General features: G+C 37.2%; 1 protein-coding gene across 1 annotated transcript in view; it reads right to left on the bottom strand.

Moving 5' to 3' along the window:
- The window catches only part of CDH6 (cadherin 6), a 108025-nt gene that overhangs the window by 7603 nt on the left and 76099 nt on the right, over nucleotides 1–24323 (bottom strand). The window contains exons 3-11 of the mRNA XM_056333190.1: nucleotides 22432–22726; nucleotides 20794–20913; nucleotides 18599–18766; nucleotides 16906–17093; nucleotides 15201–15454; nucleotides 9291–9427; nucleotides 4572–4693; nucleotides 3648–3765; nucleotides 3308–3559 (exon numbers count right to left, since the gene is read on the bottom strand). Of these exons, the coding sequence (XP_056189165.1) occupies nucleotides 3308–3559; nucleotides 3648–3765; nucleotides 4572–4693; nucleotides 9291–9427; nucleotides 15201–15454; nucleotides 16906–17093; nucleotides 18599–18766; nucleotides 20794–20913; nucleotides 22432–22726 (1654 nt within the window). The remainder of the gene's footprint in view (nucleotides 1–3307; nucleotides 3560–3647; nucleotides 3766–4571; nucleotides 4694–9290; nucleotides 9428–15200; nucleotides 15455–16905; nucleotides 17094–18598; nucleotides 18767–20793; nucleotides 20914–22431; nucleotides 22727–24323) is intronic.

Below are 24323 nucleotides of genomic sequence, written 5' to 3'. Positions count from 1 at the left end.
TCATGAAAGCTGGGAAGGAAGAAACACTTTCTCCAAAATGAGTAGCAGATGTTATTTACCTTGAACCCCTGGGAAGAGACGCAACTTTACGCTGTGGACAAGGCTAGTATCTACTGGGCTACGATAAAAGGTTAGCAAAGCTGCATTTCAAGATAAGTAAATTAATTCTCCTCTGGAAAAATGCTTGGAACATGGAATGGATTTCCAGCCAGCACGAAGTCCAAGTTTTATTAACTTCCCTGGCATGTTTTTACAACGTACATCACCTTAAAAAACTACATGGCTTAAATCTTAGACTGATGAGATATGATGATGGTATATTTTTATTCTGCCAGAGGCATGAGACTTCTCAGATATTTAATGCCTTTCATTCTAAGATGTGTGTGTATATACATATATTTTTCATTTATTTGGAGGACAGGAACTCTTTCTAAGGCCCTGATCCAAATGGAAATATTTTTTTCTCAACATTGATCCCTGGTACTGTTGGAGAAGTGGGCACAGAGGGTGGGAGGGGATATGTTCAACACTATTTCCTTTAGAAGCTAATTTCAGATTTCTTAGCTGGATCCTACCTTAAGATGGTAAATGGCTGAATATTTACAAATGAACAGCAGCAAGAAGCAAGGATGTTTTACTACTATCATTGTTGCTTTGGTAATCTGAGGTCCACAGTGTCCAGTACTTCAGCTCTGCTGTGCAAACTCCAAGAAAAGACATGTCTTGCTGTCTTTACAGTTCTTTCATAGCAGAGCAAAGCAAATCAGAAAATGCCTAAACTCATTGATATAAGATGATAAGGTGGATCAAAATTATCTTTCATGTCAGATGTATTTATAAAATGATGTGTGAGTCAAAGCACAGTAACTATTAAAGATTTTTGTATTTTTTTCAGTCCCTTCCTCATTTGTATCCCTTTTAAGGGCAATGCCAAGGACTAAGGACATCCCCCAGACAAAATTTTAGCCCATTGAAACTTGTGTTTCTTAGCTTTGTTTGACAGAAAAAAAAGCTGATTATTTTTGTTTAAATGATGGGCTCCCCTGCAGGATTGCCTAGAGCAAGATGGTGTCTGTTCGTGTGCTCAAGCATGTTGTAGACGTCTTGTAATCTTTCTCTCCATTGACTATAGAGGGATCCAAGAAGACAGGACAAAGTAGGAAAATGTTGTAATTCCAGCTGTGTCTTTACTACAGGAATAGTCTAAGTAAGGGAGAACACCTGCTAATATGAGTTAAAAGGAAATAAGTGAGGTGGTGAAACTGAAGGAATTGGGAGGGCCGGTTCAGGTGGTGAAAGCTTCAAGCAAGTCACCCTAATGATGAGGATTTACTTACAATGTCATGTAAGGGTCCAAATCTGGGTGATGCTTCTTTGTGCTGCTGTGCAAAAATGCAGTAAGAGACAAGTCTCTTCCTTAAGAGCATAAGGCTCTGACACCACATGGGAGGACTGGGGAAAGATCCATGTGAGAGAACAGAGGTAGCTGGAGAGAATTTTGGAGAACTTGAAAAACACAGCATCAATTTTGAATAAGCTTCCAGAATAGCGACTTGTAGAATGATCTGAGAAAGCATAGGAATGTTTTTCACATTTTTACATTTACAATTTTTACATTGATGTGTCACTGAAGTACCTCATTAAAAAAAAGACGCTACACAGAATATTCAGGGACGAGATCTTGATAATTATGTCACATCTATGATACTTGGATTTTCTTATTTTGTGCTGAACTTGCAGACAAAAGCCCCCATTATAATTTATATGTTAAAGTACATCACCTTTATTTGCATGTCAGTGTTTAGCAGTATCTGAGGCCTCCTGATAAACCACTAGACTTGCTCAAACTGTAAATAAACCTAGGAATTTGTAGGCACTTTTTGTTGTTGCTAAACTTTAAGATGTGGTTCAGGTCTGCCCAGAGTATTGTTTTTCATTCTGTAGTCATTGCACATGCAAACCCTGCAACCATCTTGAAAACAAAAAATTATATAGCTGAGTTATTTGAAAATCTGCTTATGGTGCATGGTGGCATAAGCAGTAATTGACATAAAGTGCTGCTTAGCACACAGAATCAATTATTTTCGATTGATATAAACCAGGAAATCGTTTAATGTCAGATTGATATTAATGAGCACAGTTGTACTAACAAGTGCAAGACTACCTGCAGCATTAGATTTCTTTCTGGTAAAGAACTTGATACAAAGTAAGCTCAGCCCTTAGAGGCAATGATACCATGTTTTGAAAAATAAATTTAATGGCAAATTAAGAGTAGGATTGTTATTGTGGGAATCTTTTCTGAAAATGGGATAGTGCTTATTTGGGCAAGCCTTGACTATATTGTTAAAATCTAAGAATCACAATGTGGTCTTTGACTCACCACTGGAGAAGGAAATTTTCTTAATAGTAAGAATTAGGATGATTTGGCAGTGGTGAGGAGCAAATCCAAGGATGGGTATGGTAGAAAGAAGTGGTATCACTGAGGAAACATTTTCTCCTTTGCTTGAAACTACTGCCATAAAATTAGTCTGGCTTCCTTCTCTCCTAAAGGTGACTAAAAACATCTCCCTGAAAACTGCCTGTGTTGTATTGTACATTTCTGCCCAGATGAATAGACTATGGCTACTGACTGAGGGACCGATGGATCACCTGTTTGCTGTACGGTGGAATCTGAGTAAGAGGAATGTGAGAAATGTTTTATAAAAAAATAAATGTTGACCACCTGTAAGTGCTGTAGCCAGACATCTATTTGTACATTCTGCACACGCAGGATCCAACCTGTTCATATTCAGAGGTGGCTGAAAGGAAGGACCTGGCAGCTTTTGAGAGACAGCTTTATTAGCCACCCCATTTCAGCATCCTTTTCCAGCAGAACAGAAGCACGGACACTTCTTTCTCCTCAGTTTAGACACAGGAAGTTAGCTGTTTAAAACGAAGTTATCTGGTCTCCTTCTACAGTTAACAGAAAGAGACAGATTCTTGCAGAGGGTGCCTGGTCCACCTCAGATACCAATAAGGGGATGGGATGAATGTCTCTCTAGAGGTGCCTGTCTCTTTCCATTGACCCGAGGGTGGAGCCCAGCTGTCTTGTCTTCCTTGGACATCGCTAACTTTTAGATAACCAAGATTAGATAGGATGTTTTCTATACACTGTATCGGTAGGAGCCCTCAGAGGAGGAAATACAATAATATAAATGCAGGGCAAGACGAGGATGTCTTCATTTTGCTTTTGTCCTAGCCTTTGTATCATAACTTGCAGCAATGCAAAATAACCATGAAATGAACAAAATACCTCTGAGCTACTTACCAAGTAATATAATGATACAGAGAAGAATGGCAATAAGAGCCCCAGTGCTAAGACCAGTAGGGTGGATCAAGGCTTCTGCATTACAGGACAGCATCTTTCCTCGATGGTCACAAGCACATACTCGAATAGTCACTGTTTCAGTACTGCTCTGGATAGGGTAGTCATTGTCTGATATTACCACTGGCAAGAAATAGGTACTCATTTCATGCCGGTTATATCTGGTTTTTCGGGTGAAAATCCCTGCTGTGTTGTCTGCAAACACAAAGCACGCATTAAATTCTTCATCTGAAGACTGTAAGCAAGGATGAGATAATAAAGAAAAATCTTCCTAGAAATTCACCTCTGTTGTCTTGTAGTGTAAAGTTTGAGCTGCTGGCTGCCTCGGGAGCTAAGGAGAATGAAAACTGATGTCCACTGTAAGAGTCATCTTTATCAACAGCACTTAATGTTTGTATCAGCTGAAAGAATAAGAACAAAATTATCTTCAAAGTCAATGGACCTTACACTTATTTATATATCTAGGATTGTAAAGCAATCTTATTTTATTAATTTTTTTTTCCTCCTGCTTTAAGGCAGCTGATGCTGCTATGGAGAGCTTAAGAAAAGTGATCCATGTGCTGCTGATGCTGTTTAGGATGACCATGTTATTGTATTCCATATCATCAGCCAGTAACGTAATGAATTTAGAAGTTGGCAGGAAAATCATGCTGAATTCAAGAGCAAGCTTGGGTTGATGCAACTCCAGACAGGTAGGAAACCTCTGCATGTGACAAGCAATAGAGATGAAAGTTGAGACAGACCAAGCTGGCTGTGTATTTATCTACCCAGATCTCAAGTCACAGGAATGGTTTGGCTGAATCTTCCAAATTACCTGCTACTTTGAACCATTTAGTAATAGGACTGGTAGAGTGAGAGTTATCTGGCAGGAAATAATTATATCACAGACAGGACCTGTAAAAGTTACAGACCAGAAACTGTTTTTGAAGGATACAGTGGAGGTGCCTAAATAATGCAAAGAATCACAGAATGAAAATGAATCGGGGATAACAAGGTGCAGTACAGAAAACAACAGCCTAGAAGATACTGTCACATTGCTGCAAGAATGCCAAGTGTAATCAGATACTGTGCAGCCACTGTTTAGTTTAATTTTGCAAAACTGACAGTTTCATGCAATGCAAAGTACACCTCTTGATGAAGTGATGCAATAGTAGTAGCAAAACTCAGTTAATTTGGAATATTTTCTTAGCACAAGCAGAAAACACACCTGTTCTGCCTTTGCATTTTCACAGACGAAGGTCTCATAAAACATGGCAAACTCTGGAGCATTGTCATTTACATCCAAAACCTTAATGAACACTGGGACACGGCTGCTTTGTTTTGGGTTATCTGGAATGATAAAACCAGAAAGAATAGAGATTTTACTTAGCCCAGCTACTGACTTTATAGAAGAATAAAAATACAGACTTAGGGGCTCATTGTCTTAATTCTTCTCACTCACAACACTCTGCATATTCTGTTGATTTCTGGGGAATGCATGATAGGTAAATCCACAAAATTGTGCTGTGTTATCATTATTCCGATTCTGTGTAAACTATACAGTTAAGGTTGGGCAGGAGTCAAGGATTTACAAATTTTTTTGAACTGTGCAATAATGATTATGAAGGTATGTGTGAGATATATATATATATATGTAACATATATAATACTGGAGTTAAATCAAATCTATTTATTAGCCTAACTGATACAGTTTGGTGGCAAAAATTTTTCTAGAACATACTCCCTTCCTTAACTGTGAAGCAGAAAGACTGAAGAGTCATGAAGATGGGACTGAGTGGGGTTTTTTTCTCTCCACCTGTTATATATAATATTCTGCTCCCTATGAATCTTGTTGCAGTTCCTTAAGCTGCCATGATTTCCATTATGTTATATAAATATTAACTGTGGCTGTGATCACAGATATTTTCTAATCTGTTGTGAACTGATTTGGCTTCTTTTCTAAAACGTTAACTAAACTGTACCAGCTGAAGAACATAAGAACTATAAAGAATGTGCAGATCCCCATATATAATCACCTTTTTTTTTCCCTATAAGGACTGTATAGTGCCAAGAGATTGAACTTGACAGGAAAATTCCTGAGCATAAAATACTGATGAAAATAGTAGTCTTTCTAGATAAAAATGAAAACATTTGGGAAAGAACCACATTTTTTAGACTATTCCATTTCCTCTTGGACTATTGGTCCTGTTGGACCATTCCTTTTCCTATTGGGGGGAGACAGGCTTTAGTCATGAAGACAGAGAAAATAAGGAAGAAAGGCAACAGGTGGCAACCTTGCCTAGGAGCCATGAATGGTGAAATAGGCAAGATTCTGAGGCACAAGTCTATAACAACTATCGACTCTTAAAAGGTATCCGATCTGCCCCAAAATCAGTTTGTTATCACTAATCAAAAAGGAAACCAAGAGACATTGCCAGGACTTGACCTGTGTCCTTCATGCTCCATATCACACAAAGAATGATCTGGGCCACATCACCCAGACATACCCACCTCGGTGGGGCTGGGAATGTGAGAGAGTGAAATCTATGAGGGAATGAGTGTGATTGAAATTAGTTTCATTTAAAAAAAAAATACCTTCCCTCTCCCTTTCATGGGGTTCACAATGAGTCTGGCTACTTTAATTTCCTACCCATGTTAATATAGTTTATTAATGCGTTTTAACCTATGATTCAAATGAAAAAAAATGCAATTAAGTATAGCAGACCTAAGACTCTCTATGCTTCTACAAACATTCATTATAGTAGCTTGTTGAGTTAGGCTTTAATAAAAGTCCTATTACTGTGTTTATCATAGTTTTATAAATTCGAATATGCCTTCTCCAAAATTGGCACTGTATATTTGTATTAAAGAGCTCAGTCATTTGGACAAAATATTGTGCTTTAAAGCTCCACAGTACCATTGAAGTTAATATGATTCCATTAGGCATAAACCATTTTCTAATATGAACCATTGGGCTAAATTTATTCAATATATAAAATAACGGTTTATGTACAATATAGACTAGGCTGAATTCTATGCTAAAATACATCAATACAAATGTTGAATTTTTATAACAGGCAGAAATCAAAGGTACTTATTTGAAGTTGCAGGACTATTTTACAGGGGCATACCTTTCTAACAAATACTTTCAATATATTGACTAATGTGTTTCCTCTCCTCTCAAGGATTAGTTGTTTCCTTTCCTGCTTTTTGAACCATGAACTACATATTTTCATTTTACTTCTAGGTGCTTAAGATCATCACAATTTAAAATGATACTGTAATAAACAGAAGTTTCATAAAATCTGTATTCTCTAAGGACATGGGCCTTTTCTGTGATTTAATGGAAATCTAAGTTGAAATATATGTATACACCTCTAAGTCTTTTTTTGTTTTCTCTTTCAAATATAAAAACCCAAGTATTAATCAAATTATCCTTTCAATAATTTTTGTAAATTATTTGATTTATGTTAATTTGTTTGCATTATCCTTTAATTATCGCTGGACTCCATCTCCAAAATAAGCTCCACAGACTCAACAAACTGCTTAAATCTATTCATCCCTATAGCGGTATGTTTTCTGTTGAGCCAGCAAACAAACTATTAAAGATTTTTTTCTGAATACAGCCTCAAAGTCCAACCAACGTTTGATCTACCCTTAAGCATTAAGTAAAGGATACTTAAAAATACTATGGGAATTCTCTCTGGTAAATCAGCTGTAATTCTGCAGCTGTGAATCAGTAGCCCTATGTACTGAGTTTTATTGCCAGTTTGCCTTCTGACTATGGCGGATGTACTGACCGAGTGTGTCACCAGCTATTTGTTTGCAACATTCACAGCATGATTCTCCCGGCTGCTGAGCAACTGCAGCTCATACTGGTGAAAAAGAATAACACTTTAAAAATGGAGCTATTGACATATATTGGCAATTCTAGTCAATTAAAGGCAGAACAACTTCCATATTTTCCTTTTTTTTTTTTTTCCAGTTGTAAAATGTAATCGAGACCAGTCATCACTGAAAGGTGTTTCTCTTTAAGATGTCATCATTTTTTTAACTTTTTTTTAATCAAAGAGAGCACCCATCTATCTGAATCTACATTCTGCCTGTAACATGAATAGATATTTCTTTTAGGTTACTTCAGTGAAATATATCTGGAGGTCGATGCGATGGTATGCTACTGAGAGCAATCAGTGATTAGCTGGAATTTAGTGGAATGGGACTTGAGCTAGTCTTGCTAGAAATTACTGGTTTTAGCTAGGAATGTTAAGCAGTAGTGCTTTCCAGTCTAGTCTCTTGAGACTAAAATTAGTGAGATAGCCTGGATCAGACCAAGGCTTGTTTAAACAGTAGCTGTATTTCAACCAAGAAAATTGCCTTTGGAAGGCATTTACACCAGTTATGCCAAATTTGGTCTATGTTCAGTGAAACACAGCCTGGGAAGTAGGTTGTTGCAGCCTGGAAGGATTCAGACTAAAGAAGAATAATAATTAAGACAGAAGCCTGTGTCAGACACAAGAGGTTTAGCTGAGAGGGTTTGGCCCAGTAGAGAGTCTGTCCTTAGGGAAGGAGGCAAGGAAGTAATTGAGTATTTCATATAGGTGCTAAGTTGGTTTTCAGACAGCATACTGCTTTCTATACTGTATATTATTTCAGGTCTGCTAGGATCAATACAATTGTTCTTCCTAAATGTTCTTGCTATTCTTTCCTTTTTAGGTGTTTATTTTTCCCCTCCTCCTCTACCCAGGAGCTCAGTCTGCAACATACAACTCTCGACCTGAGATCACTCCTCCAAAGACTTAATAGAAACACAAACACATGACTAACAGTCAGCCAGAAGCAGTTTGGTATGCTGAAACCACATACCTAGCACTGAAAGATACAACTTTAAAGAAAGGGAGGAAACTATTCAGAAACATCATTCCTGTAGGCTCTAGCCCACCGCTCCTTTACATAACCCCACCTGCTTGCCTCAATAGGATCGTTTCACAACAATTTTCAGTTTTAAAAAGACCTACAGAATAAAGCTAGAGTCAAGTACTCCTTAATTACACCCTTCTCACCATTCAGCATCTGACTGAGCCATCTACACATACACACACCACAAGAAAGCTGAGCTTATATCGTCTCAGAATATGTTTAAAAAAAAAAAAAAAGCAGCCATTTAGCCTCCAAGCTGCACAAAGACTGTCATAGAACTGGTGTTTATATTAGATCTATCTACCATTCCACCATGCTTCGCAATCATATGTACTGTGACTCTGCAAAAGCAAATAGAATTGCATTCCCTAATATGCAAGCATGTCACATGCTTATAGTTAATGTAATAAATAAAGAGGATTGTTTATTAAGGCCACCTAGCATACATGTCCTTAGGTAGATCCCTGGAATTTCAGTTCCTAAAATCAACATGACTAGTAATATCACAAGATTCCTTCTTCTGAGCAATGCTAAACTGACAGACAGATTTGTAACTTTAGCTCCTATTTCAAAGGATATGAAAGAAGTTAAAAATGGAAATCCTTAAAACTGATTAAGATCTGGGCCCCTAACTCAGCTCAGCCACCTTAGTCTTATTTGAAAACATCCAGCCTGTGTTACATTCACTCTGACTGAATTCAGCCATGGAATGCAGTTTGGCTTTAAACCACCTTGCTTGCTGCATGCTAGAATTCTGCAACCATATTAAAAATTAAAAATGGCTATTACTGATTAGAAAACACAGGATTGTTACCTCTGCTCCCTGCTCAGCTAAGTTACCTCTTTATGAAGTGTGTTCCCAGTAAACACAACAGTGTGGACCACCTCTTGCAGAGTTACTGCTTCTTCATTAGTATTGAGTGGACTATCCATATAACGTGACATGTCTCCAGCCGTGCTTTCCACACACTCAGCTAGGAGGCTAAATTCATGACATGAGGGGCAGCAGTGCTATTTAGGTTCGACTTACTGATCTCTGCTGCTATTACTGTAATGTTGTGCCATAGCAGTGTTTCCCGGTCAAGGGGTTTTGAAGTAAATATGGAACCATTTCCTGAATTGATGTTGAATACTCTGTCCATATCAGTGTGTCGATCTACAGAGTACCTGCAAATACAGAGACAGGGGTTAGGAGAATGCTTTCCTTTTAATTTCTAATTCTTAAACCATTTTCTAAGACTAGACATCAAACAGCTAGCAAATGGGGTTGTCTTTTGTTTTCAGCGCAGGCTTCAGAGTCTTTATTTATTCACACAAAGAGCTAGTTCTGAGTTACTGGATAATGACATGTTGGAGGTTTGATTTAGAAGGTGGAGCATTGTCACTGAGTAAATGAATTACTGCAGAATTTACATACCTCTGAGAATCATCAAAGCTTTGTTTTTAGTGAGAAATGTTAAATCTGTGTCCTGAAAGATATGAAGTTTAGTTTAAGGCTGAGTTGGCTTTCCCTTTATAAAAAACCTCTTTTTATGGATATCTCAACTGTTCCAAATGATTTCTGATATAAAATCTGACAGCTGGGGTACATTTCTGCCTTTTACTTCCCAGCATTTAAAAAGACTGTCGTACCCCCCCCCCCCCTGCCCCCCGAAGTCAGCATGGAACAGAGAGTCATTATTCCGTGGTACATATCACATAAGGGTTTGCTGTAATTCATTAAAACTAACATGCTTAGCCCTGCTTGTTGGTACCTAGATGTGAAAATGAATGCTAACAAGCTCTGGAGGAGCTCAGAGTCTGAATATAGTTTCCAATTTTCAGTATGATCTTTGCTTTTTCTGCTGAGCTAAACCCAGCTTTAAAAGCATAACTATCCAGTTCACGGGAGAAGGTGATACCAACCTGATCCAAATGCTGTGACGTGGTTTCATCTCTCACAAAGAGAAAATTCTTGCACAAATTGCAGCGGTTTTGACGGAAATACATCCCTGGTATTGCTAAAGCAAGAATGCAGTTGCATTATTCTGCTCTTGTTTCAAGCCCATATGTGTCCTGATGTACAATCCAGGACAGAGCCTTAGGAAGCCCAGGGTGCTCCCTCGGTCTCCTTGCAGGTCATGACAATGGAGACAAGGCAGCTACTGCTGTCCCTTGTGTCCAGACAAGGAGAAAGATACGGCTGAGCTGGTATGCAGTCAGACAGAAACTGGGCCAGGACAATGACTACAGGATTGAGGGGAATGCAGAGGATGAAGAAAAAAATTCCACTCCCTGTTCTGCCCTAGGATAAGCTGTGTGACATGTCCCTTATTCTGAACAGATTTCCCAGTGCCTGTGCAGTGTCTCAACTTCTCAGAAAGATCTTGCATGGAAAGAGGAGGGAACAGAATAGTCCAGTTGAAACATGTGATTCTGACAAAGGTTTAAAATTACCTAACTTGATAATTATCTTGTAACTGCATTTTTTTTCTTCTTTGCAAGTAAAACAAATGGGATATAATATCCACAGCAAATTAGACTAGTCTTATTCTAAAATAAGAATTTTAGTGTAGCCTACCTTCCTAAACAAAACTATATCAAGTATTAATTATTTGCACTAGACTGGTTTTCTTTTTCCACATTAAATTCCCATGTCAACAGCCAAATGAGATTCAAAGGTACTTGCACAAAAAACTAACCTTTTTTAGTAGGACTTGCATAGGCAAACCTTGCTAGTTTTTCAGGAGTTGATTTAATTTTTATTCATTGCTGTGACTTACCTAAAAGTACTGCAATTTCAGCTGCAGGAAGTCAGCTGTGGTGTCACTAACCTAGTTCTTTTGTGCAGCATTGCAACATTACCATCAGCTTGAAAAGAGTATGTGAGAAGGTATGCAATAGGCAAGCGCTGACTGATGGGACAGCTGTGTTATTTTGTCCAAATCTAAACAGCACATGTGAATTTGTTTACTTAGCTGAAATGTTTAGTGGAAACAAGTTGCTACAAACCACTCTAACTCTCTTATATTTTGACAAAGTAAGTATTTGATATGGTAAACATTTCATTTCAACGTTCATTCATTCAGGCTTTTACATGATATTATGTTGGTATTTTGTGAATTCAATTATTTTTTTCAGATATTCTGTAGCTCTTTACCATATCTTTCAGCTGAAATACTTTGGTATTTCCATTTTGCAGTAAATCTAGATTTTGCATTTCTATTTGAAATGAAGTATCAGGATTTTCCATAGATTAGCTGTTCCAGCCAACTGTAATAGTATGTTTCAGGCTTATTCAGCAAGATATGTAAGTAAGCAACTGGCTTTAGGCATGAGTTGTCTGTTCATTGGGAGTTTTAATCTTCAATTATGCCTTCACTCATACTTCCTATTATAAATGGATTTAAAATATCTTACTGCCTTAGCACATTCTAATGCCTTGGCATATTGTAATCACTATGTTTACTTTGTAAGATTTTCTAAATTCAATCTGTGGTACAGTATCTGGAAGAAATGGAAAAAAATAAAATTGTTCTGGACTTTTTCTAAGGTTACCAGAGCTGTAACATTAAGGACTTCTTCAAGATATTGAGAATTTTAAAGTATAAGTCCCTGTAAAACCATATGTATATTCAGTCATTTGTACAGCGGAAAATTAAACTCACAAAAAAACAAAACGAACCAGATAAAAGCTTCTTAATGAAATGTTAATTTTATTTCTTCATATCCAAAAGAAAATACATACAAGGTCAATGCAATTAAAGTATATTCTAATTATACCATTAACCCTTGTCTAGAAGGATGATTTTAATAAGCTAGGCTGTCACTTCTGTTTCTCAGTTTCTTTTGATCAAGGACTGTTAATTATGTTAAATTGGTGGTGATTCTGACTTATGGATCATAACCTAGTGAGTATGAAGCAGACAACATCAAACTAATTTTTATATTTATTTAATGAAATTACTGGTGTGTATTTCTCTGATTTCAGGACTTCATCAGGAATTCAGGAATTCAGGAACTGACAAGCTAGGAAGTTAAAAGTATCTATGCAGATTCCAGTCTCTCCTTGTACATAACAGGAAGAAGGGGAGGGTGAAAGACAGAATCTAACACATGCAAATATGTTTTCAGTAAAAATACACAAACACAATTAAGCCTTACATTTGTTTGCAGATCATTTTCATCTGGGATACTTTAGTAAATCAAATCACAGCAGGGAGACAGTTCCAGTGACTGATGAACTTCATTATGCCTCTGAGGAGTTACTATAGCAAAAAAACTCAGCTAGCAATGTAAAAAGATCTGATGTACAATAGAGCAGTGCCAGTTGCAGCATTATTTTTTTTAAGTATGAAGCACTTCATAATATTTCTGTTTAGATCAAATACAATCAGGATGCAAACCTTCTTTTTATAACACAGCTGGAGAGTGGAGTGTTACTCAGGAATGTATTAAAGTTGCTAGGCTGGGATGCATATTCAAATACTGCCAAACATCTATTAGTGTATTTTTATATTTTCTCAATTTCATGGCCACAGTAAAGTTTATTTACAAGGTCTGGACTGATGAAATGTATGTAGCTCTACCATACACAGGTCATGAACGATTATGCAGTCTTACAATCAGGGCAGATGCCCACTTCATATTTTGCTATTGCTGCATTGTTCAGCTTGCTGTCTAATGTAACCACAAGTCAGGAAGATTTGTGGGTCAGGAAGGTAAGTGTGTGTGAATTTTTCATAATGCATTTTCATAATGATATTTTGAAGGTTTCCTTTAATGGAAGATCAAAGGGGCTTTCATCTAACAGAGTTAAGGCTCAGTTTGTTTAAAAAGAAGAAATCTTCACTCAAGTAGAGGAGAAAATGGAAGGTTTTCATTGTAATATCAAGTGTCTAAAGATTTTATTTTTAAGCGTCAAGAAAAATTGACAAGCAAGTGACAAGTCATATATATACAGTCTAATTGCATCTTCCCCGAAGCTCAGAGTGAAAATCGGATTTAGCATCTCTATTGCATGATGGAAAAAAAAAAAATCACCCTGTCAAAAAGATGCCAACTCAACCCATGCCCCTAAATTCTAGGCGATACCCAAGATATTAGCACCATAAAATTATATTTATTACGAGGTAACATCTCTCAGGCTACTGCTCTCTGCTGATTTCCTTCCCCTCTTACTGATTTTGATGTTTTTTCTTGCTGTGTTTATATCTATTACTCTAACCTCTTCCTCATTTTTCTTTTTCTTCTTCTTTCACCTTGCTGTTGCATGCTATTAAAGCATAAAGGAGACAAGTTTTCTGCTGCACTGCATCAGTTTTGTCACCTCTGCTAAATTTTGCTCAATTACTATCTGATATTTTAATATGCAAATTACCTATACTGTATTAAAGAACTGCTCTTCGAAAGATAGGTAAATTTTAGCACACACATTCAATTATCAGAAAAAAGCCAGTAGGTAGTACTCAACAATGAACAGCATAATCCCTATCCACAGTAAATCACTTTTAATTAGGAGCTGATGCTGGTGCAAAATGGAAATGGTTGTAGTTACCACCACAGGGAAGCAGGGAAGCACTCCCCTTACTCTCCAGTGTCATTAGATATAAAAAAAAGGCAGGTTCATATGAAGACTGCAAGGGGCCTGGGTGTCACCCCAACCAATTTTTCATCTTACTAGCATGCCCATGAAGACATGCTATAGAAGGTGTTCATTCTGTCCCAGGGCTTCACAAAGTCAGCAAAAAATTATGTTGCTCTTTAAGTTACTCTGCTCTGCTAGTCCAGAACTCCATATAATTGTTGCATGCCATCATATAAATGAAAGTAAGTCCTAGCAAGGATTAGTCTTGAACATGAATTCATATGCAGGTCATTGCATGTAAACAGAAGACAGAGAGGGTTTCTGACAGAAACATTTAAGATTTAGTTTCTTCATCTAGGAAATTAAGATGATAATATTTACCCCTCTCACAAGGTGAGCTGAGAGCTTAAAACTTACGCGTGACTCATAAACATTTTAAGATATCTTGAGGAAAGATAGTTGTTTGCAGAAGTGTAAATTATTGATGGATTGGATTTGTATTAGACCTGCATTATTTTATTTTGATCTTGAGACTACTATTGCATTTCCAAGGTGCTGAACCCAGAGACATGCTGAAAATTGACCTGAAATTAGTATTGCTGTTATTTTTCATTTCCTCCTCTTACTGCCTTGTCAGTAGCAATGAACTTTAATTAAAGCACACAACTATTTAAAAGGTCTATCATACTCTATCTAATATGACTTGAATACTCCAATATGTTTTCAGTTGTACTGAAATGGTGTACGTGTAAATTTACAAAAAAATGAAGGTTTAGGTTTAGTTACTCCAACCTTAACATTTCCTCCACTTCCTCTAAGAATAATTTATTGATTCATGGCAAGTGTACTTCATGAAGTCCATGAGACTGATTCTTATCTTACTAACCTTACACTGATACAAGTGAGATCAGAGTCTATGTATGCACATGATCTGCTTTTATGGTATTTCTACTTGCAGTTTAGAGGCGGTGAATGTGACCTCTGTCAAGCAGACCTGGACAGATGGGAAAAGAAAGGGCTGCTGAATCGCTCCCCTGTCATATAGCCAAGAGGATGAACCACACTGTAAAGGTGGAAGGCGAAGATGAACATCTTAGTGTTCTTTTGCAGTAAATTCTTCTAAGTTAGAAATAGCCACAAACATTAGTTGCTGAAGAGGATAGGGTGTAATTCAAGATGTAAGGGCCATGCAAACACAATCACACAGCTAGATACGCTCAAGTGTGAGAGATCATTTACCACCTAGCATACTCCCTATTTGAGCATACCTGAACAGTTTCATTGTTACAAGGGATATTTTTATGTGCTGACATGAAAAAAGAAAAATTAGAGCTATAAAAAATTTACTCACAAGATGAAACAGTCTATGCTTACTTGACAGGGTTCTTGGCAGCATCTGGATCCTGGGCAGTTACTGTTCCTACTACACTGTTTATTGGAACATCTTCTTTCACTTCCATGATGTATGCTGGTCTGCTGAACACAGGGGGTTCATCTACATCTTCCACCTGAATTCTGACTGTAGCTGAGTCCTTGAATGGCCCAAGGTAGAGGAATCGAGGGTCCACATGGGTGTTGGTAGCTTCCACTTTCAGAATATACAGGTTTTTATTTTCAAAGTCCAATGCCTGGGAAAAGAAAAAGAAAAAAGTCTGAGAGGTCTGTGGGGATTGCTGTGGCTTGTAGACAGATGAGTCAAATGAATGGGAGGATGTCACAGAGAGACCTGTGCTAGGTAACAGGAGCCTGATTTGAAATTAAAATGCCAGCACAAAAAAGAAAGTTAGGGTTCTATGCCACTGATGGCATGTTATAGGAAAAAAACCCCACTTTTTCAGGGAATTCTGTGCCTGCCTGGAACTCCTAAACACAAATTAATCTTTCTTTCTCAAATAGCCGTAACTCTTCATGCCTTTTATTCTGTCATTTTTGACATTTTGACATTTTGTTGTCTATTCCTTCGTGCTAAGCACCACACACTAAAGGGGGGAAGATTTTCTAGGAACTGCTTCTTTAAATATTGCCATTCCATCACTGAAATGAAACACTTTGACATCTAGTGTCTGGACATCCAGGACCACCCATTAAGGAAAAAAAATGGTTTTATGATAGGCTATGACTATATTACACTCTGTTAAAAGTATGAACAAGCAGCATTTAGTGACTCTGTTACAGTACTTAGAGAAATGTGGGGGGAGAGTAGTCACCCCATTTTTCCATTATGTTGTAGAAGATTCACAGCTTCTGTCAACAACAGACAGAAATGCAGACGGAGTTAGACTGATATCATAATCAGCCCCTGGAAGGCATCTCCTAAAAAACAAGTAATGACAGGTGTCATACTGATATCAACAAGCAAGTGCATGTTCGGAAAATCTACACAATGCCTATCTAGTGATGACTGAACTTGAACTGATGGAGGATGATATCTGTAACCTTATCAAGCTTGCCTGATAATGCACTGTAAAGAATATTTCTCAAAACTTCTGACAGCCAATGTGCAGCCTAGTAGATGATGTCTGCTGTGATCCAGCAAGGTGCTGTGATTATTATTTTTCTAAAGTAAAAGCATGCTGATGTATTTATTAATTACATTTTTACTAAATCAGAGTAAAGAAAAAAAATTGTCTATGTACTTTAATACATTATAGCTATAGAATTCAACACTTCCTGATACTGAAAAATAGGCATGTAATACTGATTATTTCTGTGGTCTTAACACAGCACCTTCTAGTAATTTAGCAAATCCTGTAAGCATCATAGGGAGAAAATCAGACAGATGGTGGTGTCTCCTTGAGTTATTCTGTGGATATGTTGTACAATTTTTTCTGAGTCCCGTCCCACTCCCTAAGTTATTTACTTTCTCAGATCCTTCAAAGTATGTGTATTGGTTTAGCAAAGGAGGGTATAAGAGGAAGTACCTCAATTAACTGTATAGAAATAAATTTACATAGGTCATGTAGAGATTCCTAATAGATAGCATTCAAATTAAGAAACAACACATGCTGCACTACAAATGGAAAACAAGTATAAGTAAACTTGTGACTGCTATTTCAGAGCATAACATTGTGTTGTGTACCTTTTTGACAGTTATAATTCCTTCCTGTGTGTCCTTGTCTGTGGTAATTCCAAACATGTCATATCCATCCCCCTCAGTGATGCTGTATTCAATCTCTGCATTTTCATCCACATCAGCATCATTAGCTTTTATCCTGCCGACTGGTGAATCAGGTGGCATAGATTCAGGAGCTCTAAATTGGTAGGTGCCTATAGCAGACAAAGAAGGAAATTTTGTCAGTCTTATGGTACTTTGGACACCATCTCTCAGCCCTCTGTCCATGCTGGGCATGCACAAATGAGTTAGCAAGTCACTGTGCCTTCAAGCCTTCCTGGGGCAACAGCCTTTAGCTTCTACCTTACTTTCGTGTGGATAAAAGTAACTTATTTTTCTATCTATTTTCAAGTATGAAGGATAAGCATTTTGTTTTCCTACAAATATGTGTCTTTAGCAGCATATTTCTAGACATTATCAGGGCCTCTGTTGGGCATATCAAAATTGTATATGAAAAATGTCTTGAGGCTAAAGGACAAATAGTAAGAACTGCCACAGGCCAATGCAGCTTAGTAACACTAAAACCAAATCCAGCCCAAATGCCTATTAATAATGTGCTACATTGAATTCTCCTCTGAAAAAAACTCTACTTGGGGTATGCTGGCATTATGAAGCTGTATCTTTGGCTTTTATACTGAAGACATTTATGTCCAGAGATGTATAATTAACTCATTGGGGGTAGAGTGCTGTATTTTCTCTTAAGTTGCTCTAATTTAAATGGAAACGCGTTGCCCACAGCTAAGAACAGACTTTGAACTTAAATGACAAGTTGCTTCCAATAACTTTCCCAGTGACTTAACCGCCAAAGCTTGCTGATTTGTCTGATAGTATCTGCAATTATTTTCTCTAACAGCTGCTTTTGACTTTGACACACACTGACACTGTGATATATACACATCACACACTGCAGTGGTTAGACAAAATAAAAAGAAGAAAAAAAGAGTGAGAAATAAGGAAGGAAAGAGAACAAGAGACAAAGAAGGAAAGAGGCAAGGAAGGAAGAGAGAGACAGAGAAGTGGATGAAAGATGAACTACTTATGGTCATGAATGGTCATTAATAGAAATTACTTTCCAACAGATCTTGCTCAACTGATTCCCTCAAATATCACACAGATATCTACCAAATGATCTGAAACAGGGGAAAGAAAATAGTCATAAATATCTGGTATATTTATGTACATGCCTTTGTTTCTGCATGCAAAGAATACAGGAAAAGCCACCGAGGCAAATGCTTCCTGGGTATAAATACTCATTTTGATAGAATTGCTCTTGGGATCATTTTACGCTTAAATAAATATGTTTCAAAGCTTAAATAGAACAGATATCTTAAAATGTAGTCAACCACAACATCTAATAGAAATGATAATGCACAAGAAAAGTTTATGTAAGTCGAAGCTATTTAATAGACAGGAAAAACAGAAGTTGTTTCTGTACATTAATTCACCTCTCAGACTGCCTACTGCAACTGTAGATTTGTTTCCCAGTTACTGCAATTAATCTGAACATGATGCCATTTCTTGATTCTGTGTTCTCTTTTTCTTTCTTAAGGGAAGTTTTATACTCACTAAGTACATGACAGCAGATATCTGAGTTAAAAAATAGACCAAATCAACTTTTGTCTGTTTTAAAGTAAAGACATAGAATGTAAATGTTCCATACTCTGGGGGAAGCGAGGTGGGTTGTCGTTTACATCGGTCAGTGTGATGTTCACAGTGGTGGTTCCTGATAATCCGCCCATCTGGCCTCCCATGTCCTTAGCCTGGATGACCACTTGGTATTGCTCCCTGTTTTCACGGTCCATGTTTAGCAAAGCAGTTTTAATAATGCCTGAAAATATGAAAATTAAAGAGGGGGAGTTCACAAGTAAGGTACTGACTTTGATGGTAATTCTTATTAAGAAAAACCCCACAGCCTAAAGAACAAAACAATCTCCGCGTAACAGGTAAACTTTGCCCAGTACAAATATTTACTTTTATAAGATGACTCATTAAATTATAGACTTGTCATATCATAGCTCAGGCTGCTGTCTATGTGACAGACAATATTAGTGGCATCCCAGAAAGATGTTCTACTTATTTGTGAGTGGTGTTATTTTACATAACTATTTATCCCCTTTCAGTTCCATGCTAAAGTCTCTCACTGAACTGCAAAAGGGCTCTTTGTTCATTATAATGTGCTCCATCTTTTCTCTCCTGTTCTGACAATATTTTTATTTTGACAGATGTGGTAAAAAAAAGAAGAAAGCTAACTTCAGCAAGACATCATTAAAGAGGCAGTACAACAACATTAAATGGGAGAAGAGAAATTAATTAAGAAAATTATGAGCATCCAAGCACGCCCAGGTAAATATATTTCTATTTATACATTGATTTGAATAATTATGCCAGTCACTTCCACCTTTAAAGGAACCAATATCAGTTATGAGGCCAACTCCTACTGAAATTCAGTCATTCAGATTTACCATGAAGCAAAATGTTTGCATTCTCACTGGGTCTCTTAAGGCTAAGAACTGACTCCTTTGTAGGCAAAAGGGGGAAAATCTGAGCACTGAAATCCATGGCAAAATTCACAGCAGCTTCAACAGACTTACTTCACTGTAGGAGTTTTGCAATTGATTTCCATGGCAGGAAGATCAAGCCTGTGGTTTACCTTGCTTCCCCTCTGTACCCCGCACAACCCTCTTGCTAAAAGATTACTGGTGAACTCCCAGCTACATTATCCTTATTATAACTCTAGATAAAGAGCACATAATGCACTGTCCAAGTCAGAATAAGTGCATCAGTGCAAAATCCTTGCTTTTATTATCTAATACCTTATGCTTGAAGGGAAGCTCCCTTTGATCTTGGCTCTCCCTCTTTTCACAATTATGTACCTTTTTTTGCCTCAGGTTTTTCTTTGAGATATCTAATCTGTCCCTCCTTTTCCCTGTCTGAGTGTCTAAGATTTATTTAAGAAACAATGCCAAAACCTGATTAATCATCTGGGATAATCCATTCCTTTCCTGTAAGGATGCTGAGGAGAACAAATTTCTCTAGCTTCCAGCAACCTATCACAGTGGATGTTCCCATTTAAGGAGTTTCTTGAGGTCCTTTGTTTCGTGTTGGATAATTTTGTTTGAAAACTTGGGAAGGGACTGTCTATGTAATCAGATAGTCAGTGGTACAGCAGATTCAGTCAGCCAGAATTCATGTTTTACACGCACAGCTTCCAAAGCTGTTATTCAGTCCATAAAAAAATCCAGTCACTGTGTATAATTTCAACATTTTCCAAAAACAGAACTCAGAAGTTTGGGATTCTATTTGTGATCTTCTAGTATAGCACAACAGCCAATTTTACCTCTTCTGTCATTATTCTTAATTAAGATTTCTTTCATAGAATTAGCATTAAAGTGATATGTTCCAGATGTACAGAAATTATAATTACTTCAAACAAGTTTTGAAGAAATAGGAGAAGAAAAACCCATGAACAAACCCTCAGTCTTAATTTAGCCATTGTGAAGATCTATGAAGATAAAGCACTTTTTTCCACATCCACCTGTTTCTCGTTTTCATATAAAAGCCAACATGTCTGGTTTAATTTCAGCATCCACAATAGTCTCTATACCCACTGCTTGTTAGAAATGACTGAAAACTGGTTCACATCCAGTACTAATTGTATTTATTAGACTTTACTGGTAAGATTAAAATAATGTAGGTGTCATGTTTACAGATGTATCGCTCTATTAAGTTTGTCAGATTTTGCACTGAGTAAGATGCAATCTCTTTGAAGTTTTTGCCTAGTATGTTCTAGCTTGGCTTAGCATGTCATTTTGAATTACAGACATTGTCACAGAATGACAGATAAGGTCCCCTAACCTGTCTCAGATTCGACAGAGAAATATGGTTGTCCCTGGAGAATACTGTAGACAACTTTAGCGCTGTTCCCATACGTAGGATCATCAGCATCAGTTGCGGTGACTTGCACAACAAAGGTACCTGCAATGATAAATGAAAGAAAATAAAAATCCACACTTTTTTTCATGGCCAAGACAGTTTATTATATAGAAAAAAAAATAGCTTAGGTTCAGGTCAAAAGGTTAGGTTTGTGGCAAAAAGTTAGAGATATTCTTATTTTGTAGAAGTTTCTCTGTTGATAAAGGACACGGATACAAAACCAAATAACAGTTGGCTTATTCTCAGTTCATTAAAAATCACATTTATCGATTAGATATGTAGATGCTTCATCATGTTTCTTACAAAGAAACCAGAAGTGCACCCTTCCTCAGATATTGAAGCCATTCAGAATTTTATCTAGGTCAAGGATATACTTTTGCAAATTTACTTATGCTTGTAAGGTATTTGCCCTAGGAATGTAAATCTGTTATTTCTTGTGTCTTCTAGAGAAACAAACGGTGTTAAATCCTAGGCAAAGTGTTAACAGACATAAAAAATGAGCTTAGGTTTTGGTATTTAAAACAGATTTGTGAATAAAATATTCACTTCACATATTAAAATGTGAATATTAGGTTCTCTCTTCTCTAGATGAGATTTCATCCATATGACAAGTCCCATGAATGAGAGGAGAGAGTATGCCCCAAAGTCTTTATTTTTATATTGCTTGAGCTTTATTTTAATCTCATTCTCGATCATGGTTAATTAATGCTTCTCTCCCTGGATATTAATTCAGATTAGAAGAGCGCTTCTTGCAGTTTAACCATCCATTGCTCTCTGACAAAGAAATCAAAATAACCTCCCTAAGAATCAGAGATAAAGAATCCAAACCTGTCAACTTCTCTGGAAAACATCCAATCTCAAAATCTTATTTCAAGGAAGTTGTTCTATTTTCTTTTATTGATTAATTCTTACAGCTTGATACATTTTAAATCAATATAAAGATTTCAATGAACTTCAATGGACTTTGGAGCTCTTTGTTTTTTGCATGAAAAGAGAAACATAGGTTACAGGAAGTTAATGGCATATCTCAGAATTAGTGATGAGTTGACTTGGGTGACAGTTTTCACTCCTGAAGTGTGTACAACCACTTCTGAACCTGTCCTTTTCTTTTTTTTTCTTTTTTCTTTTTTTTTTTACCTTCCTGAACCAAAGAAGGGTTGCTGAACAGATCTAGGGGTGGCATGGACATGCTTAGGTGACCATGGATTACCATATTATTACACTGCTACTAAATCACATTAACAAAGCATATTAAACTCTTTACAGGTGTCATGTAACACAGCTTAGCTCAGCTCACTTTCACTGTAGCTACATCAGATTGTATTTTATTTTTTGTAGTACAACAGAGAGGGTTTCACTTAGCTAACATCTCTGATTTCAGCAAACTGTTGTCCCTATTTTCCTGGAGTTAGTTGTGGTTTTTTAAATGGCTGAAGTACTTTTACTCTAGGCTCTAATAGCAGATGTCTGTATTCAATGCCTGTAAAGTTCGGGTTCTTCGTTAACTCCACAGAAAGAACCCAGACCAGACATTAAAATCAATTATTAGTTAGCACCTACCAACATCTGACATTTCGGGAATGCTGGCATTGTAAACATCCTTTGTAAACATTGGCTCATTGTCATTGATATCATGGATCTTAATGATGAACTCAGATTCTGGTTCCACTGGTCTTCCAGTCCTTCTGTTTATAGCCTGGGCACGGAGTATGTATACAGGCTTTTCTTCCCTGTCTAGTCTCTTTGTGGCCTGGATGTCACCAGTGTTTTCATTGATAATGAAGAGGTCTCCTGCTCCATCTCCAGAAAGGATGTACTTAAGTGATCCATCTCCTTTATCCTGGTCTGAATGCAGCTGGTGGTGAAATGGGAATTGAAACAAAAAAAAAAAGAAAAAGAAAGGAAAATCAATAATTGGGACACAGTTCTAGATACTTTAATTGACATCATGATACATGCTTTACTATTAGCAATAGCCACCCAAATCGCCGTACACTGCTTTTGGGAAATGATGATGATACCACAGTAGAAGCAGTAAACTGGTAGACTTGTATCTTGATGTTCAGAATTGAAATGGTCTGCAATATTATAAGAAATTGTCTGAGGAAACCCACAAACTGAAGTTGCAGATCGCTCTCCCAAGCGAAGCACACATCAAACAGATCTAGTGTCCTAGAACGCTAGTGGCTTAGGTGGAATCCTAAGAGTATGTAGGACAGTGAAATCCTGCAGTGGAAAAACAGTGGATTCAGGAATTTCAGTAAGCCAAGAATTAAAAAGTGGCCAGGTCAGCCAGTTCCTGAGTTTAAATTCTGGGTGCTGGGTTTCTATGCCCCATGGACATTATGTAATATATCACACAGTGCACAACACAAAAACATACTAAATACATAGAAGAATAGCAGATAAACACATGCATTCACAAATTTGGCAAATTAAGAGCAGAGACAGGCAGGCATACTAGACCATTACAGCACTGGCAGTGAAGAGGTCAGTTGCCTTATCCAAAGGGACATGGACCAAGATGAAACATGGTGGATGCAGGGGAAAGAAAAAATGATGGTAACTAGCATACAAAGCTTGAGCTGCCCAAACCATTATCTTTTTTTTCCCAGAGATATCCGTGTCTCTTGAAATGCTACTTAGCACACACACAAGGTATGACTGATTAAATCATACTCTCATGGCTGTTCTTTTGATAAAGGCTTATTTATCCCCCCTGGCCTTAAAATCAAGGCTAATCAACTACAATTTATTTTGTTGTTACTTTAGAGAAAATAAAAATTAAAAAAATGAAATAAAAAAAATAAAATGCTTTCTAAAGTCAGGGCATAGGTGATTAAATTCATAGGGAAAAAATGAATTTATTAGGTAGCAGATTCCTGGAAATTGTTGCTTTCATAGAAAAGACATGTTTCTGAGTCAGGAAAGTTGGATTTTCTCAACCAGTTCTTTGCTTCTCTTTTCCAACATAGAAGTTAAAAAAACCCAGAGAAACCTACTAGACTGTGTGGCAAAGTACTCAGCATTGCTGTATGGTATGCTTTGTAGAAGAGAAAGATTTGTAGGTTGGAAGAATGTAGAAATTTTCACATTGACATTACCAATACCTGGCTATGCCCCTACCATACTGGAAAGGCAGCTTCCAGCATGACCATATGGTCAATGTTTTGGGCTTCCTCCAACTTTCTCCCAGATCAGTGCTATGCTGATGACCTACTTGGTGGCACAGCGTCCCACTATGTGTGCTTATGCCTACGGTCCTCACAGAAGGCATGCTCCATGCAACAAGTCTGCCTTTAAAAGCAAAACTCTTTGTCACCACACATACCAGAAGTGTTCAATAATACAAAATATCATAACCGTAGCATGGTTAATTGTTAGCAGACGTGCTGAGGCACTCTTCTTAATTTTTCCTTCAGGGAGAAAATGGGCACTCTATGTAATTCCTG

The sequence above is a fragment of the Falco biarmicus genome, chromosome 3, assembly GCF_023638135.1.
Source record: "Falco biarmicus isolate bFalBia1 chromosome 3, bFalBia1.pri, whole genome shotgun sequence".
NCBI classification, from domain to species: domain Eukaryota; kingdom Metazoa; phylum Chordata; class Aves; order Falconiformes; family Falconidae; genus Falco; species Falco biarmicus.
Note: the sequence above shows the minus strand (reverse complement) of the source record. Positions and strands in the feature narration are given on the sequence as shown.